Source organism: Erithacus rubecula (assembly GCF_903797595.1).
Source record: "Erithacus rubecula genome assembly, chromosome: 9".
NCBI lineage: Eukaryota > Metazoa > Chordata > Aves > Passeriformes > Muscicapidae > Erithacus > Erithacus rubecula.
The window spans coordinates 2798881-2814836 of NC_136660.1; the positions used below are offsets into that span (position 1 = coordinate 2798881).

At 50.3% G+C, this 15956-nt stretch overlaps 2 protein-coding genes across 3 annotated transcripts; both read left to right on the top strand.

Moving 5' to 3' along the window:
• The first annotated feature begins 310 nt into the window (after positions 1-310).
• Positions 311-10646, top strand: PPA1 (inorganic pyrophosphatase 1). Of its 2 annotated transcripts, none has more exons than XM_079312161.1 (11): positions 311-458; positions 587-651; positions 3500-3553; positions 3954-4073; positions 5722-5808; positions 6074-6200; positions 6899-7026; positions 8329-8414; positions 8644-8713; positions 9768-9807; positions 10315-10646. In XM_079312161.1, exons 1-11 carry the CDS (start codon positions 395-397, stop codon positions 10344-10346), a joined length of 873 nt encoding a protein of 290 aa, XP_079168287.1. In that variant the 5' UTR covers positions 311-394; the 3' UTR covers positions 10347-10646. The 2 variants fall into 2 exon arrangements, with proteins under 2 accessions (XP_079168287.1, XP_079168288.1); XM_079312162.1 differs by having other exon boundaries at positions 360-458; positions 587-804; positions 919-3553.
• A 396-nt stretch (positions 10647-11042) lies between these two features.
• Positions 11043-14939, top strand: SAR1A (secretion associated Ras related GTPase 1A). Its single transcript, XM_079312173.1, has 7 exons — positions 11043-11146; positions 11478-11552; positions 12342-12461; positions 12912-12977; positions 13330-13433; positions 13886-14017; positions 14578-14939. The coding sequence occupies exons 2-7, from the start codon at positions 11495-11497 to the stop codon at positions 14692-14694; spliced, it is 597 nt and encodes a 198-aa protein (XP_079168299.1). The 5' UTR covers positions 11043-11146; positions 11478-11494; the 3' UTR covers positions 14695-14939.
• The last annotated feature ends 1017 nt before the right edge of the window (positions 14940-15956 follow it).

Consider the following 15956-nt stretch of genomic DNA (forward strand, 5'->3'; position numbering starts at 1 on the left):
GGACCATTACAAGCTGGAAAGGGCCATTCCAAGCTAGGAATGACTATTCCAAGCTCAGAAGGACCATTCCAAGCTGGGAAGAGCCATTCCAAATTGGGAAGGGACATTCCAAGCTTGGAAGGACCATTCCAAGTCAGGAAGGACCATTCAAAGCAGGGAAGAACCCTTCCAAGCCGGGAAGGGCCATTCCAAGTCGGGAAGAACCATTCCGTTCCAGGAAGGGCCATTCCAAGCCTGGAAGAATCATTCCAATTCGGGAAGGACCATTCCAAGCCGGGCAGGGCCATTTCCCGCGCCGCCGCGTGGCGGGGGGCGTGGCCGGGGGCGCGCGGCGCCTGCGCAGTGCCGCCCGCAGCCCCGGCCGGCGGTGGCGAGCGCGGGCGCGTGCGCGGCGATGTCGCGGTACAGCGTGGAGGAGCGCGCCGGGCCCCACAGCCCCGAGTACCGGCTCTTCTTCAGTGAGTGCTGCCCTCGCCTCTTCCCGACCCTTCCTTCCCCTTCCTCCCCCGCCGGGGCTCAGCCTGAGCTCGCTCAGGTGGGAGCTGCCGGCGCGTCTCACGCTCGGCCCCCTCCCTTTGCCTTGCAGAGGATGCTGCCGGGCGCTACATCTCCCCTTTCCATGATATCCCCATCTACGCGGACGCCGGGAAGGTAAGAGAAGGTCCTGGAAACACGCAGGGGGTCGGGGACTACTGAATCATCCGGGAGATGCGTGGTGCTGGAATATCCAGAGGATCTGGGAAGACACAAGGGACCTGGGATGCTGAAATAGCCAAGGACCAGGGGATCTAGGAGCATCCCGGGGTCCTGAAACATCCAGGAAATCGGGGAGTCCTGAAATATCCGGGAGATGCGGGGTGCTGGGACATCCAGGGGATCTGGGGACACACAGGGGTCCAGAGGTGCTGAAATATCCAGAGGACATGGGGATCTGGGAGCATCCCGGGGATCTGGGAGCACACAGGGGACCAGGGAATCCTGAAACATCCAAGGGACCAGGGGGTCCTGCAGGCTGAGGCAGGCGGGGGAGGCTCCCAGCTCCCCACAATGCAGGAGCCGTTTCCTCATCCCGCATGGAATGGGTTTCTCGCCGTCCTGGCTTTGGGTGGAGCGACCCAGGAGAGGAGAATGGATGATCTCATTCTCTTTTTTTGCGTCAGAGATGCGAGTGGTTGGCTCGAGCTTACCCATGCAGGGGTTTTGGGTTAGCTAAGCAGAAAACTGGGGGGTTTTTTCTGTAATTTTTTGGTAATGTCTACATCCATTCCTATGGATGCTGCATGATATTTCAGGCTTGGGTTTTGGCTGCAGCATGGCCTGCAGTATAATCCGAACAGAGGGTGAAGATGAACAGGTTCAATTCCTGCTCTAGCATCTCCTGGAACATCTTGCCTGGCAGAACCTGCCCCTTGCAGTGCTGCAGGGCTTTCACATCCTTCTAGCAGCCAGTGGTTAGTCAAATTAGGCTGTTCTGAGTAAAAAATGCCCCAGCTTCAGGAAATCAAAATGGTTGTGTTTCAGTTTTCATTTAATGGTTTTGTTTTTTTTTTTCCCAGTGGTACCTCAGGGCTTTCTGACTGTGTCCTTTATTGTTGTAGTTTGTTTCTTTCTCTGACATGTGCTAAAAAGCTGCTCAGGAAATGTAGTAGAGCAGCTACTACTTGTTAGAGAGCTGAAATTCAGGGGTGGGGTTCTGGGAAAGGAAAAACACAATAAGCAGAGTTGAGAGATGAACCTCTATAAAGCAGCTGACTGGGCTACTGAGGTGAAGGTGATGGAGCTACCTGAGGTGCTCTGAAGTGGCTTTTGCCTTCTCAGAGGGGATAAGATGGATTGTGGTCATCAAGGATAGTGGTCAAACAGTAGTAGGGAAGCAGTTCCCAGTGCAGGTGCCTGGCAGGTAACCCAGACAAGGAAAATCCAGATAACGCCACGCTCTGCAGAACAGGAGCAGGGAATTGAGTACAGAGGTGAGGGGGAGTTCCTTGAACTGGTAATGCTCTGACAGGGGAAACTGGGCTGCTGGAGTGCCCTCAGGCACACAGTGCTGCTGCCAGCTCCTCTGTGCCAAGTCATTCAGAGAAAAAAGTCTCAATGGCTGAAGGTCGAAGTCCCCGAAGTTACACAATTCTGCTGGTCCCATGGGGCTCTCTCTGTGGCTGGGATGCCTCAACACTGAGGTTTTACTCACCACTTAGCAGGTGAGCTGCCAGCTACATTACAATGCAAAGGACTGTCCCACTCTGTCTGGGCCCCTTGATCTTTATCCTCAGACTCCTAAGACGCTGAGAGGATTGCAGGGTGGTTTTTTCAGTCTCGGGCTGGGCTGTGTTGACCTTACCTGGACCTGTGTCATTGCAAAGGGATGACCTTGGGCTGCTCTCTGTGTGTCTTTGGCCAAGTTGGACCATGGGGAAGCTTCAGTCCTTGCAAAAATGCAGCCCCAAGTCATCTTTCCGTGCCTGCAAAGCTGTAAGTGCCCAGCCCAGCCTGTTCCAGTTGCCTCATTCCTTCCCTCGAGTTAGGAATAAAAATAGTTCTGTGCCTTTCTGCATGCAAAATGCAAATGAGCAGTGACCCCCTGCAATTAAGGGGTTGTAATAAAGCTCTGCTAGGGAAGGGTGTGGACAAAGTCAGTGATGTAACAGCACTTGTTGCACAATATCAATCCAATTATGGGGCAATACAGGTTCGAGGGACTTTGCCATGCTAATACTGCTTAGGGTGGGGATTAGAAACCTTGCCCAGGCCAGGGAGCAAGGTTTGACTTTTTGTTAAAAAGCCATAATCTCTTCAAACAGCAGCTGTTAAGGTTCAGGCATGGAAAAGCTTATTGGAGAGGAGGCTGACATTGAACTCTCAGCCCAGCTGGATCAACAGGAGATGTTTTCAAGTGTCACCTGTAAACAAGATACAGTGAGACGTGGTTCTGCATTTATCCCTCACATTTTTATCCTGACACCATGCCACTGGCAAGGTCTGCTTTTACAAGAGTGTCAGCTTGGAGAAAGGGCATCCTTCCCTATATTATGACTAGAATATTTGGAAGTGATGGTCTCACTCATTCAGGGCAGTACATAGATACCCATGCTATTAAATAAATGGTTTGACCTCTTGGTCTTTTCTGAATGGCCAGAGTGGCTCTTTCTGGAGCATTAAACACTTTGTATTTAGTAAATGTGGCCCAAACCCCATTTATGTTACGTCCAGGGTAGTTTGTATGCAGCTGTTTGCCATTGATTTAACCTGTTCCTGTAGCCTAGGAATTTGATGGGGATATTTTTTTAGGTGGCAACCTCAATCTGGCCTTTGGGATGTTTTGTTGGAGTGACTGACTGAGCTATAGGACTTTTATCAGCTGTCTCAAAATTAGCACTGAAAAAAAAACAACCCAGCAGAATAAAATTTATGGTTTCAGGTGAACTGGCTGGTTTCTCACCTATATGTGTTCCCTAGTTTAAAGATTCCTTCCCACTCACTGCTCTTCTGCTTTCTTCAGAATGTGTTCAACATGGTCGTGGAGGTGCCTCGATGGACAAATGCTAAAATGGAGGTAACTACACTGCACTTCCAGTCTTAATTCTTAGATTTGCTCATCCCTCCTCAATTCCACCCTCCAGAATCAGAGTGGTTTCTAACTTCTCCTGTCAGTACTTGGAGTTCTGGTGTGAAGACTGAGATTCCAGAAGTTGGAATGCCTTGGTGATCTCCCAGTGGCTTCTGATTAAAGCAGTATTTTGTGGTTCTTAAGCCCATGTGATTCCAAGGCTTGTAAGTTTGTTGGAAGCCATATCCCAAGGGATGGCAATGCAACAGGAGTTGCCCAGTATCTGCCACTTGCATCAGCATTATCTCCTGGCCTCTTGGCCTGTCAGTTCCATTAAAAAAAAACAACAACAACTTTTTTACTCATAAAGGGTGAAGCAGAGGGATTTATGTAACTTTTCTTTCAGATTTCCACAAAGGAACCCTTAAACCCCATTAAGCAGGATGTGAAGAAGGGGAAACTGCGCTTCGTAGCAAACGTGTTTCCCCACAAGGGCTACATCTGGAATTATGGTGCCATCCCACAGGTACTGTGGCTCATCCATCCTGGTGGGGAGGAGGGAGGCTGCCTGAGATTGCCACTGCATTAATGAGCAAAAAGATCAGCAGAGAGTCTGATCTGCAGTGTGGTGTTTGCAGCTGGATATGCTGAGGGAAGAGAACCTGTCAGGAAATCCAGGGGATTTTTAAGCAGAAATCCCAAGTTTTAGGCTTCTGTCTGATGTTATAAGCAAGCTCCCTGAAGGATGAGCAGCATCCTCAGCTGCTTGGAGAAGAGTTGGGCAGGAGGTGGCAAGTCCTTCTCTGTGGCTGAAGGGAGCTGTCATCGTGCTGGCTGTGCAATGCCTTCAGTTCCTGCCTGGTGAAGCACAAGGTTTTATCCTAAGGGTGCAGGATTTAGGCTGAATCTTTATGTAAGACTCTTCTTGCCAACGCCCACCACTGCACAGATGTGCTTTCCCAGGAACAGCTGGCAAGGTGGGATCATGATAGTGGCATCTGGACACATGCTCTTAAATGGCTGGGGACTGCTAGATAAAGAGGGACATCAAACAAGGCTGTTTGCCTCTGATGTTCTCTGAAGCAGGAGTTTCCTCCAGGGAAACAAGCTGTCAGTGACAGATCACAGGCAGACACACTGAATTTGGTATTTCTGCACTTGACAGCAGCACATGTTGAGTGTTTTCCCCACGTGGCTTAACACAGGGCCTTGAAGTTGAGTTGTTTCCTGACTGAATGGTTTCTGGTGCCTCTTTCTTCGTGCACAGTTGTGTTTTGAAGCCTTTGCTCTGTCATGTGTTTGTGGATCAAAGGTGTTTATGCATCAAGAGCTTAACACTTCCTGGTAGAGAAATGTGATAGTGTTTGTGAACAGCCCCACAGCACCCCCAGGTGTGTAAAAACATTTTCCTGAACGTTCTGGATCCATCACAAGGTCCTGACTGCACTGGTCTTGTCCTGGTATGCAGAAGTTTGGGAAGAACATTCCTTTTTATATCTCAACCCCCTTAGGAGTATGTGTTCCTTATGATGCAAGGGGGCATGGAGTGCTTTTCACTCCTAATCAGGAGCCTGTTTAAAGCAGCTCTTGTTTTTGGAGTCAGTTAATTGGCTCCTGGAGTCATGTCCTTCAATGTGCATTCACCACGGTGGGTGAGATGCCCTGGGGAGCAGAGTGGGACTCCACATTCTTATCACTTCTCCAGGGTTAACAGTGTCTTCAATTGTTTAATTAAAGGGAAACAATACACCCTGTCTGTCTTCCATCTCTGCTGGACTGCTATCTGGAGTTCAGGAAGCTTCTGCTGAGGAATGAATAGGGAGAGGAACAGGCAGGAAGCCAAATCAACAATTGCCCTTTATAGATGTGAACTTCACCTTCATGCAGCTGTGGGACAGAGGAGGAAGTCTGGAAAGTTGTTGAAAGGGAATTTGTGGGTAGGAGGGAGCTGCTGCTTACCTTTTGGAAGATGAAACCTTTTCACTTGAATTCAGACTTCCCTAGGGAAACAGTATCCCAAATACTTGACCAGGTGTGAAGAGGGCCATCCTCTGTTTATTCCAGGCAACTGCATGCCCGAAATAAACCTGCTTTTTACTACCTCTTTAAACCTGTGAGTTCTTATTTTTGTGTATGATTAATTTTGGTGTTGGTTTGGGTTGTTTTTTTCCCAGACTTGGGAAGACCCAGGTCACAAGGATGAAAACACTGGTTGCTGTGGAGATAACGATCCCATTGATGTGTGTGAGATTGGAAGCAAGGTAATGCATCCTAAACATCTCCTGAAATGTGTAATTAATGTCTCCAAAAGTCAATTACCCAGGGACATTATTCATTTCCTACCTCCCCTCCCTTAACAATGTGATGTTTCCCTCTGCTGCCTCTGGAGATTGTTGCTGAGATGAGCCAGGGCTGCTGAGCTGCTGACAGCAGGAGCTAATTTCATGGTGCTTGGCTGCTTGCTGAGCTCCTGTTGTGCTCTCCTTGGATGCATCAGTGTGGACAGCCAGCCCTTTGTCCTTGCAGGTCTGCTCTAGGGGAGAAGTCATCAAAGTGAAGGTGCTGGGCACGCTGGCCCTGATTGATGAGGGAGAGACAGACTGGAAGGTAATTGCTATCAACGTTGAGGACCCAGAGGCAGACAGCTACAATGGTGAGTTACAGGGTCAGTGCTTCCCTTTGTCACCTCTGCAGGAGCTGGGCACAGGGCTCATCAGGATAAACAGAATAAATACCCCATCATGGCCCAGGGATCTTTAGGGGGAACAGTAATTAAAAGTATCAGCATTTAAATTTCTTTTTAAGAATTGCAAGAAGCACAGGTCCTTTTAATTTGGTTGAGGCATTCGTTCAGCACCAACTCTGAAAGAGGAGCTTTCCCTCAGAATAATAAATATTGTTTTCTCAGGCTCTGCCTCTCCTGCAGGTTTCTTCCATGGTCCAGCAAGACCTGTTAGTAATTAGGTGGTGAGATTTGACAAGATCAGCTCCTTCTGTGCAGTGGTGTCAATCAGGTGTGGTGCTGGAAGGACAATCCTGGAGCAAAACATTTCACTGGTTTTTGTCCATTCCAAACACAGGGTGGCTGTGCCCTGGAAGGAAAGAGATTGTTCTCCAAGCCTCCAACCAAAGCTGTTTAAATGTGTCCAGGCTCCTGGGGGGATCCCCACTCTGAGGATGAAACACTAACCTCACTAATGAGATACTTTGTCTTCAGAGCATCTGTCTGAAATGTTGCTGAGGTTGCTTGGGAAGGGGCTGAGAGAAGCACAACTCAGCAGAGCCCCATAAATTCTGTTATTCAGTGACTTCTGTTACTGTTTCTGGCTAACAAACCCCTGCCCCTGCCAGACATCGAGGATGTCAGGAGGATGAAGCCTGGATACTTAGAAGCTACTGTGGACTGGTTCAGAAGATACAAAGTACCTGATGGAAAGCCAGAAAACCAGTTTGCTTTTAATGGAGAATTTAAAGGCAAGGTAGGATCACTCACCTCCCTTTGCACAAAACCTGAGCTCAGGGTGTGTGGGGACACCAGTGAGTTGCTGAGAGAATGGATTTTTATGGGGCTGCTGATAGTTGATTTCAGTTCATCCTGCTGTTTTTTCTAGCCTAGTGAGTACAGGAATACCAGGAAAAAAAATTGCCTGGGGTTATCACTGTGAATATTTTCTTCATGTGGGATCACTTCAGGCGTCAGAACCAGGTGGAAAACACCAGGTTTATTTGCTCCAGCTCTGGAGCAAAGGCAGTTTTGCATCACCCTTTGCCTCCCTTACCCATTGGCTTTGCTCCACTGCAACCTGGTGCAAGTTCAGCATAACTCAGGAGTTAAAACACTTCTTCCTTCGGGCATGAAGTGTTCCCTCACACCCTGTGAGTAAGGCTCTGCCTTGGCAGCACTGTTCCTCTGCCTCTTCTCTTGCCTTGGATCAGATAAGTCACTGCTCCTGAGCAGGTGAAATCCTGTTTTGGTGTCCTCACTCCTGCCCTTCCTGGAGTGCCATGAAGGGTTTAGTGAGCTGACTCAACCCCCAGAGCTCCAGAGGTGGTGCAGAGGAGGGGAGTCCTTCCAAAAACCCTCTCTGGGAAAGAAAATGAAGAACTTGTCCCCTTTGGCTGTAGCACAGCACTAGGTTGGTCAGGCTGGAACACCTTGCTGCCCCTCAGGATGGGTGAAACCTGCCAAGGAAACTGGAAAATCAGGATAAAGAACCTCACACGTGCTCTGCAGTGTTTTCTTTGGCTTGGTTTGGTATCAAACTGGGACATTTAGTACCAGTGTTCACACCAACAAAGAACTGTGTGCATTTCCTTCTCCAGCTGACAGCTTAATGCCTAAGCATATATTGCTCATTTTTAAGGAAAGAGGTTGATATGCCTGGAAACAAATTAATTTTTAAGTAGTTGCAAAGCCAGATCAGCTGCATGTCTCTTCCTGCTGGCCTGAACTATTTGCCTGGAGTGTAAGTGAGCTCCTGGATAGGCCTGGCTCAGGGAGCTGCTGGAGACAAACTGAGAGGGAGGAGCAGCAGGGTGGAGGTGCCTTTATAATGGAGCACTGGCCTGAGACTGTGCTCAGTTTCTTTTACACTCTGTGACCTTGGCAGATCCTCCCATCTTGAAAGCAAAACAATCCTCCTGTACAATCCTGGTTGTTTCTGCAGAAGAAGTTTCTTCCAGCCCATTCCAGAGCTGTCTAAAATCAGCTCCTTGTAAGTGATAGTCTGGAGAAGGTGCTTCCACATAACATGATGTTTGTTCTCATCTCCCAACTTCAGGATTTTGCCTTGGATGTCATCAAAGGCACCCATGAGCACTGGAAAGCTTTAATAACAAAGAAAGCTGATGGAGGGGAGATCAACTGGTAGGTTAATGCTTGTGGTAATGTGCACCTTCCTCTTCCCTAAACTAAAAACCCTGGAATTTCCCTTCCTGAGTGGTGCCATGCTTTCTGCTAGCTGCTGTCTGTCTCCCCAGCCTTCCCCCTCCACTTGACAGCTGTTAACTGCAATCCTTAATATTCCATTATTTAATGCTTCCTTGGGGGGGAAGGCTGGGCTTTCACCTTCTCACAAGTGCCCAATGTCTTCCAGCACCAACCTGACAGTGTCTGACAGCCCTTTCTGCTGTAGTCAAGACTGTGCAAAAGCTACTGTGGATGCAGTAAGTACCAGTTTGAGTGGCTAAATCCTGGGGTCATTATTGGGAAAAAGAGGAGCAATTTGTGTGGTGAACCCTGCATGCTCAGAATGTTTGGGGTGGCTGAACACCTGCTTCTGGTTTAACAGGGTGGATGTGGAGCAAACCAGACATTCCTCCAGAGGCTTCTCCCTGCCCTTAGTCATCCAAGAGATGGAATCCCAAACAGAGTTTGTGTGCAGGGCTAAACTTCTGAGCTGTAGCTTGGCTGTCAGCTGTTCTGAGAGGGTTTTAATATTTGGACTTCCAAGAGTTTCACAGTACAGATCTCCCTTTGAGAAAAGGGAGTCTAATTCCCCAGGGATTTTGCACACTTCAGAATGAAGGGCTTGACATTCCTGGTGTAGTTCTCCTGTCCAGCCTCAGGAATTAATTTTGTCTCCCTAGACTTTAAGAGTACTGCTGTTGGCAACCTGGAAGGGCTCAGAGGGAGGGGACAGGAAAATCCAAATGCAAATCTTGCCTCTCTTCCATAACTGGAAACCCGAGTCTCTCTGTAGCCTTGGAGAAACCTTTAAAACCATTGCCTTGTTTTCTAAAGTGCTGGTATCCCAATTAGGAGTCTCAGTGAGGTTTTTGAAAGCCCTCATGGAGGATGTGTCACTAGACAGGGATTTTCTCTGACTGTGGTTGTTGGATACCAAAGGGGAGCTGAGGAAAAGCTCTTCAGAGGAGTCCTCAGACAGTCCTTCTTGCCTATATTCCTCCATATTTTTTAAACCAGTGTTGTAGGTTTAAAAAAAAGAGCAGCTGCTTGCAGCTGTGTAGGCTCTGGAGTGGGAGCTGCTTGTGCTGGGAAGGAGATGGCCCTGGAGGCTGCACTTGGAGGAGAACACCTCAGGCACATGGGGAATCTCTGGAATGGAGAGGCTCTGGAATGACAGGACATGAGCTCAGTTGTTCCCCCACAGCTGACCATGGTTTTAAATGATGCTCAGGAAGAGCTTGTGCAGCCCTAAATGATGTGTGGAGAGTGCAAGGACACCTCTGGTCTCTGACAACACCCTTCTTGTTTCAGGCACCACCGTGTAAAGCTGCCAGCCCCATCCCACCCGAAGGTGAGTCTCAAAACCCACCCTGGCATCCCAGTACAGAGCAGGGGCTTCCTCAGAGGAACTGGAGGAAAATGAGGGTCTGAACTAAACCTGGATGGTGGTGTTGGGAGCAGAGAGAGGAGCTAGGCTGACACTTGCAATCCCTCCATGGTGGATAAACCTGTGATGAAATGCATCTTCCATGTGGGCATGGGAGTTGGAGGCCAGCTTTGCCTCCTTGAATCAGCTGAACCAGAGGGAAGCCTGGCTTGCTGTCCTTGCCTGCACCAAGTCATGGATGCTCCTAATGGCAGCCTGAGCAAGGGAGGCTGCTTTGGGAAAACAAATCCAGGGTTGTGCCAGAACCTGTTTGCTGTGCTGAGGAGCTGCTGCCAGGAGCAGGGGAAGCCCCTGAGCTGGAGGTGACACATACCCACTGCCACATGACTGCTTATATATCAGTATATAATATATATAATAACTGGGTGGCTCACAGGGGACTAACCCCCTCCTTTTTTCTGCCCCACACAGTTGACAAGTGGTTCTACTACCAGAAAAACTAAGTCCCAAGGATGGTGGTGAGACAGCTGTGTCCTTCCCACCGAGGAGCTGCCACACGCAGGAATAGACCAGAAAAAAATAGCTTCAGTGTCAGCAAGAGGACCTTGCCTGTAACTTTGCTGATTAGAATTCCACACCTAGCAGTGACGTGTCTGCCAAGGCCTGGTGGAGGCTGGAAGAAATAATTTATAAAATCCAAACACCCTGTTTGTGCACGGTCATGTGGTGTGCTCTGAATCGTGACAGGAGGTCACTCACCTGGGACGTGTATGGATGCTAGAAATAAAAAACTACTGAAATCCGGCGCTGTGGGGCTCCCTCTCCTTTCCTTCCCTGGAGCTGAGGTGTCAGGAAATCACAGGAAAAGACCTCGGAGATCGTTTAGTCAGCCTGTGGTGCTGAGTGCCACGTCCAGTCTTTCCCGAACCCCTCAGGGAATGGCGACTGCGCCGCCTTCCTGGGCAGCCCCCTCTAAGTCAAATCACCTTTTATGTGAGGAAATCCCTCCTCACGTCCAACCTGAGCCTCCTCTGGAGCAGCTGAGTCCGTGTCTCTCCCGCTGCCCTCAGTGCTGCCGTGAGGGCGGCTTCACGGGGTGGCTCAGCGAGACGGGGTCGGTCTCGAACCCGCGGCCCCGCGGAGCGCGGGCGGGTCTCGAACCCGCCGCAGCCCCCGGCGCGCGCGGGGCCAGCGGGGCCGGAAGCGGGCGGGGCGCGCGCTGACGCGTTTCCGGCGGGGCGCTGGCGGCGGCCGCGGACGGGACTCGGTGGCGGCGGCGGCGGCGGCCCGGGGGCAGCCGGGGGTGAGCGGCGGCGGCGGCCGCGTGGGCCGGCCGGGCACGGCGGGATGCTCGGCGGGGCGGCGGGCGCCTGGCAGCGCCGGGCGAGGGGCGGCGGCGGCGCGGGGGGTGACACGCAGGCAGGGCGGGGGCGGGGCGGGGGCCAGGCCTCGCCGCCCGCCCTTGAGGCCGGTGCCCCTCAGCCCGGTGGTCCCTCATCCCCCGTCTCCTCTCACCCCCGTCCCCCTTCGCCCCCGCTCCCCACAACATCCCGACGCCTCCGATCCCCCCGTCCCGCACCCCCTTTAGGCACCGACGCTTTGTAACTCGGCGTTTGGGTTCTGTCCCCCCGCAGGCATTTTATTTCCAGAGATGTCTTTCATCTTCGAATGGCTTTACAACGGCTTCAGCAGCGTCTTGCAGTTCCTAGGTAATGCCGCGGCTCCCTCCGTGCCTCAGCAGCCCCCTGTGGGTCGGTTTGGCTTCTCCCGTTGCTAGTAGCCCATGAAATCGGGGGTTAAGGTGGTGTGCAGCAGCTCTGGCCAGGCTGGGGAAGCTGCACTGGTACAGAGCAACTTTGGAAGTGGGCTCCCACTCAGGTGTTTCTCTTGCCTTGAGGAGCCTGAGAGCAGCTGGGCTGGCACCCAGGGTCTGTCCAGCCCTAGGCAGAGCTGCTGCCTCGCCAGGGAGTGAACCCCATCCTCCTCCCAGAGTCCTGGATTCCAGTGGAACTCCTTGCTGGAGGATAGGGTGCCCATTCTCCTGATCTCTTGAAGGGAGGGTGGGAGGAACAGGGTGAGGAAAAGTCCTGCTGGAAACCTCTGGGAGCTTTCCTGTGGCAGGCACGACAGAAATCAGTTTATGCCAAGAAAACAATGTGTTTCTCCCTGCTTTACACTTTTTCCTGGACAACTCTCTGCTGTCTTTTATGAGTTTGTTGAGTTTTCACATCTTTTGAGGAGACAGATTGATCCATAATACTCTGCTGCTTGAAGGAAAGAAGGAAATACTGATGGGAACACGAGCTTAGGAAGTGTCCATTGCTGTAAACATGCCTTGGAAAAAGCCTGTTTGAGCTCTGTGTGTTTTCCATGCTGGCAGTGTGCACAGGTGGCAGCAGAGCTCTGGGAAAGGGCTTCCCAAAAAACCAGCAGTGGCATTCCAGCTCTGGGATGAGCCTGCTGGAGTTTTCCTCTTGCCTTGTTCCTTCTCCTCACAGGTTTGTACAAGAAGTCTGGAAAACTGGTGTTCCTGGGGTTGGATAATGCAGGGAAAACCACTCTGCTGCACATGCTCAAAGATGACAGGCTGGGTCAGCACGTCCCCACGCTACATCCTAGTAAGTCTCACTGGGAAAAGCCTCCCAGTGTTGCTTTTCCTCTGGAATTTTGGTCTAGGAAGGGAAGACACCTTGGTGGCAGCTCTGCCTGGGGGATTTGAGGGTCTTAAAACTTGAGCTGAGGTTGCAGCTGCACTGTTCCTCCCCAAGTAAAATGCATCTGTGTTTTCCACTCTAGAAATGCCCAAAAACTGGTGTGGCTCAGTTAACAGAAAGAGAAGATTTTCTTAATGAAAAATATAATAAAGGGTAATAATTGCAGGTTAAAAAAATTATTTTCTGCCACTCATGATTTTGGGAAACAGCTCCATTTTGGCCACTGAATTCCTCAAAAGTGCAGGGAAATCCTTACTGGAGGAGCATGTGTGATGCCAGCACAAATGCCCAAGAGATTCTGCCCATCACAATTTCCTTGTTCTCCTGAATCCCAGCCTGTGTTTTCCATTTCAGCATCAGAGGAGCTGACAATTGCTGGAATGACCTTTACTACTTTTGATTTGGGTGGACATGAACAAGGTAAGGAAAAAATGACCAAAAACATTGATCCTGATGAGCATCAGCAATTAGCAGTGCCTAATTATTTGTTGCCTGGATTTATTTATGGAACAACACGTGGAAGGGACCTCCTGGCTGCAGGATTGCCTGGGAGGAAATGCTGCCAGTTCGTGCTCTGCTGCCTGAAGTATTTTTAGCTGTGGAAGACTCTGATATAATTTAGTTTGCATAACAGTTTTTTTGCCCTTTTACACACAAAACTGTTGGAAGGAAGACACCCTGGCTAAAGAGGCAGCCATGGTTGCTGTGGTTTGGTGGAGTTTTCCCTGGGTGGAGATTTCACAAGGTCATGTTTGTCCATTGTGTCTTCCAGCTCGCCGGGTCTGGAAAAACTACCTGCCTGCCATCAATGGGATTGTGTTCCTGGTGGACTGTGCAGATCACTCACGGCTTATGGAATCCAAAGTTGAGCTTAATGTAAGTACACTTCTCTTCTTCCCCTTCTCCAAGACCTCTGATCAGCTAAATTATAAATAACAGCCATCTCTCCCAGAGCTGGAGGAGCCTGGATGTCCTTGCTCTGGGTTGACTGTGGGTTTAGTTCAGGGGAGGTGCAGGTTGGACACCAGGAGGAATTTTCCATGGCAGGGGCTGCCCAGGGAGGTTTGGAGTGCCCATCCCTGAAGATGTCCAAGGAAGGGCTGGAGGTGGCACTCAGTGCTCTGGGCTGGGGACAAGGTGGGCATTGGGCACAGCTTGGGCTCCATGGGCTGGGAGGGATTTTCCAGCCTCTTTGAGTTTTCCACAGGAGTATGGAAGTCCCAGAAACGAGACCTTGTTGGTCACAGAGCTTAAAGAAAAACATTTTCTTCAGGCAACAACTTCTTTTTCCACTTCTCTGCTCAACTCTTGTTGGATCTTGCATGCAGGCATTAATGACAGATGAGACAATATCCAATGTGCCAATCCTTATCTTGGGAAACAAAATTGACAGACCAGAGGCCATCAGCGAGGAGAAACTGCGGGAGATCTTTGGGCTCTACGGACAGACCACAGGAAAGGTAGGGAGGCATCCAGATCTTGGATTGTCACAGGCAGGGGAGAGCTTGCCTGCTTCCTTGCAAATTGAGGCCTGATGGAGCTGTTACTGAGAATTTGTGCATTAATTGGCCAAGGTGAATCAATAATAGTAATGGTGATGTGACTGAAGGGAGCCTAGGAGAGAGACTGTTTAAAAGCCATGGAGTGGTGGGACAAGAGGGACTGGCTTCCCACTTCCAGAGGGCAGGTTCAGATGGGAAACTGGGAAGAGATTCTTCCCTGTGAGAGTGGTGAGGCCCTGGCACAGGTTGCCCAGATCTGTGGCTGACCCTTCCCTGCAAGTGTTCAAGGCCAGGTTGGACAGGGCTTGTGGGACCAGGCAGCGGGGTGGAATGAGGTGATCTTTAAGGTCCCTTGTAACCTCTGATGAAGCCCTTGGGCAAGTCTTGAGGCTGCTGGGATTGTCCAAAATGCAGTGCACACAGGAAGGGGCCTGCGAGACAAGCTCCCCTGCATGGCTGTGGCTCGCCAGGCTCTTCCCTGAGTGCACCAAGGGTGACTCCAGTTTGGATTTCCCCAGGGAAACGTGCCACTGAAGGACCTGAACGCGCGCCCCATGGAGGTGTTCATGTGCAGCGTGCTCAAGAGGCAAGGCTACGGTGAGGGCTTCCGCTGGCTATCGCAGTACATTGACTGATACTGGCACGGACACGAGAGTTCTGCTCCTCTGGACTGATCCTCTTCACAGCTTCCTATGGACTTTTCTATTAGAACATGGAAGGCTTTCCAAGCCCGTCCTGGCTTTGTCCAAGAGACTCCTGGTTTTCCGGCTGCCCTTATGGCACAGTGGTGACACCGCTCTTTTCCACGCGCCGCTCCTGAGTTGTCCCTGCCAGTTGGGGTGACAGCGGGGCTGCTCCAGTCTGGGAAGGCAAAACTCTGCACGCTGCAGTGTAACAGCTGAAAAAGAGAGCACGTCTCACCACTGTGGTTAATTGACTTCAAAAACAAACACACGAAAAAGAAAAAAACGGAAAAGGAAAAAGCAATTATATTTTTTAAAGAAAGTGTTAATGTAAATGGCGTCCCTTCTAACTTTTTAGTTTAACGTTCATCTTGTTTGGTCCAGAGTCTGGTTTAGGGTTTTTTAAAAATATATTTAACAGTATTTAGGTATTTCACAAATTACTGAACCAAGGTATCACGATATTAGAAGTGCTCAATAAACATAGCATTTGGGCTTAACTGAGCTGTAGGGTGGCTGTGCTGTGTCACGCTGACCGACGACGGCGAGGTGCCGTTGGGACTGAGGTGTGCAATTCCAGCTTCTTTAGTTTACAGGGATTTTATTTTATTTTTTTTTTTCTCTCTAGTTGGGGAGGAGCACCTGGTGCAGGTGTTGGGGGTGGTGTCCAGTGTGAAGGGGCTGCCTGGTTCCCCCTCAGGCCAGATCCTTGAGGATCCTCTGGCCACGCCATCACAGTAAGAACCACGGAGCTGTTTTGGTTGGTGTAGCATGGAAGTGTTTGACATTTGCATATCATGAGGTGATTAATGTAGACTAAACCGGTTTCTTTTATACTCTCAACAGACTTTTTTTTTTTTTTTTTGTCTGAAGTTTCATTGCTGTCTGGCACTCATTTTCAGTTCAATAAAGACATGTCTTTCTCCTCTGAAGGGGCAACGAGCCTCAGTCTGGCTTGGTGTTTGCTGGGCCTTGGGGCCATCAGAACACCAGCCACAGAGTTCCAGAAGGATTCTCAGGCACAGGGTGGGATTCTTGGGGCTGTGCTGTGCAGGAGCCGGACCCAATCCTTGTCACTTCCAACTCAGGATATTCATTCCGTGATTTTGTGACCTGTGTGGTGCAGCCAGTGAGGGAAACTGAAGCAGGACGGAAGAGCCACTTCGCCTCTGGGCTGGCAACCAGGGAGAGCTCATGGCTTGCAGGGGCTTTGT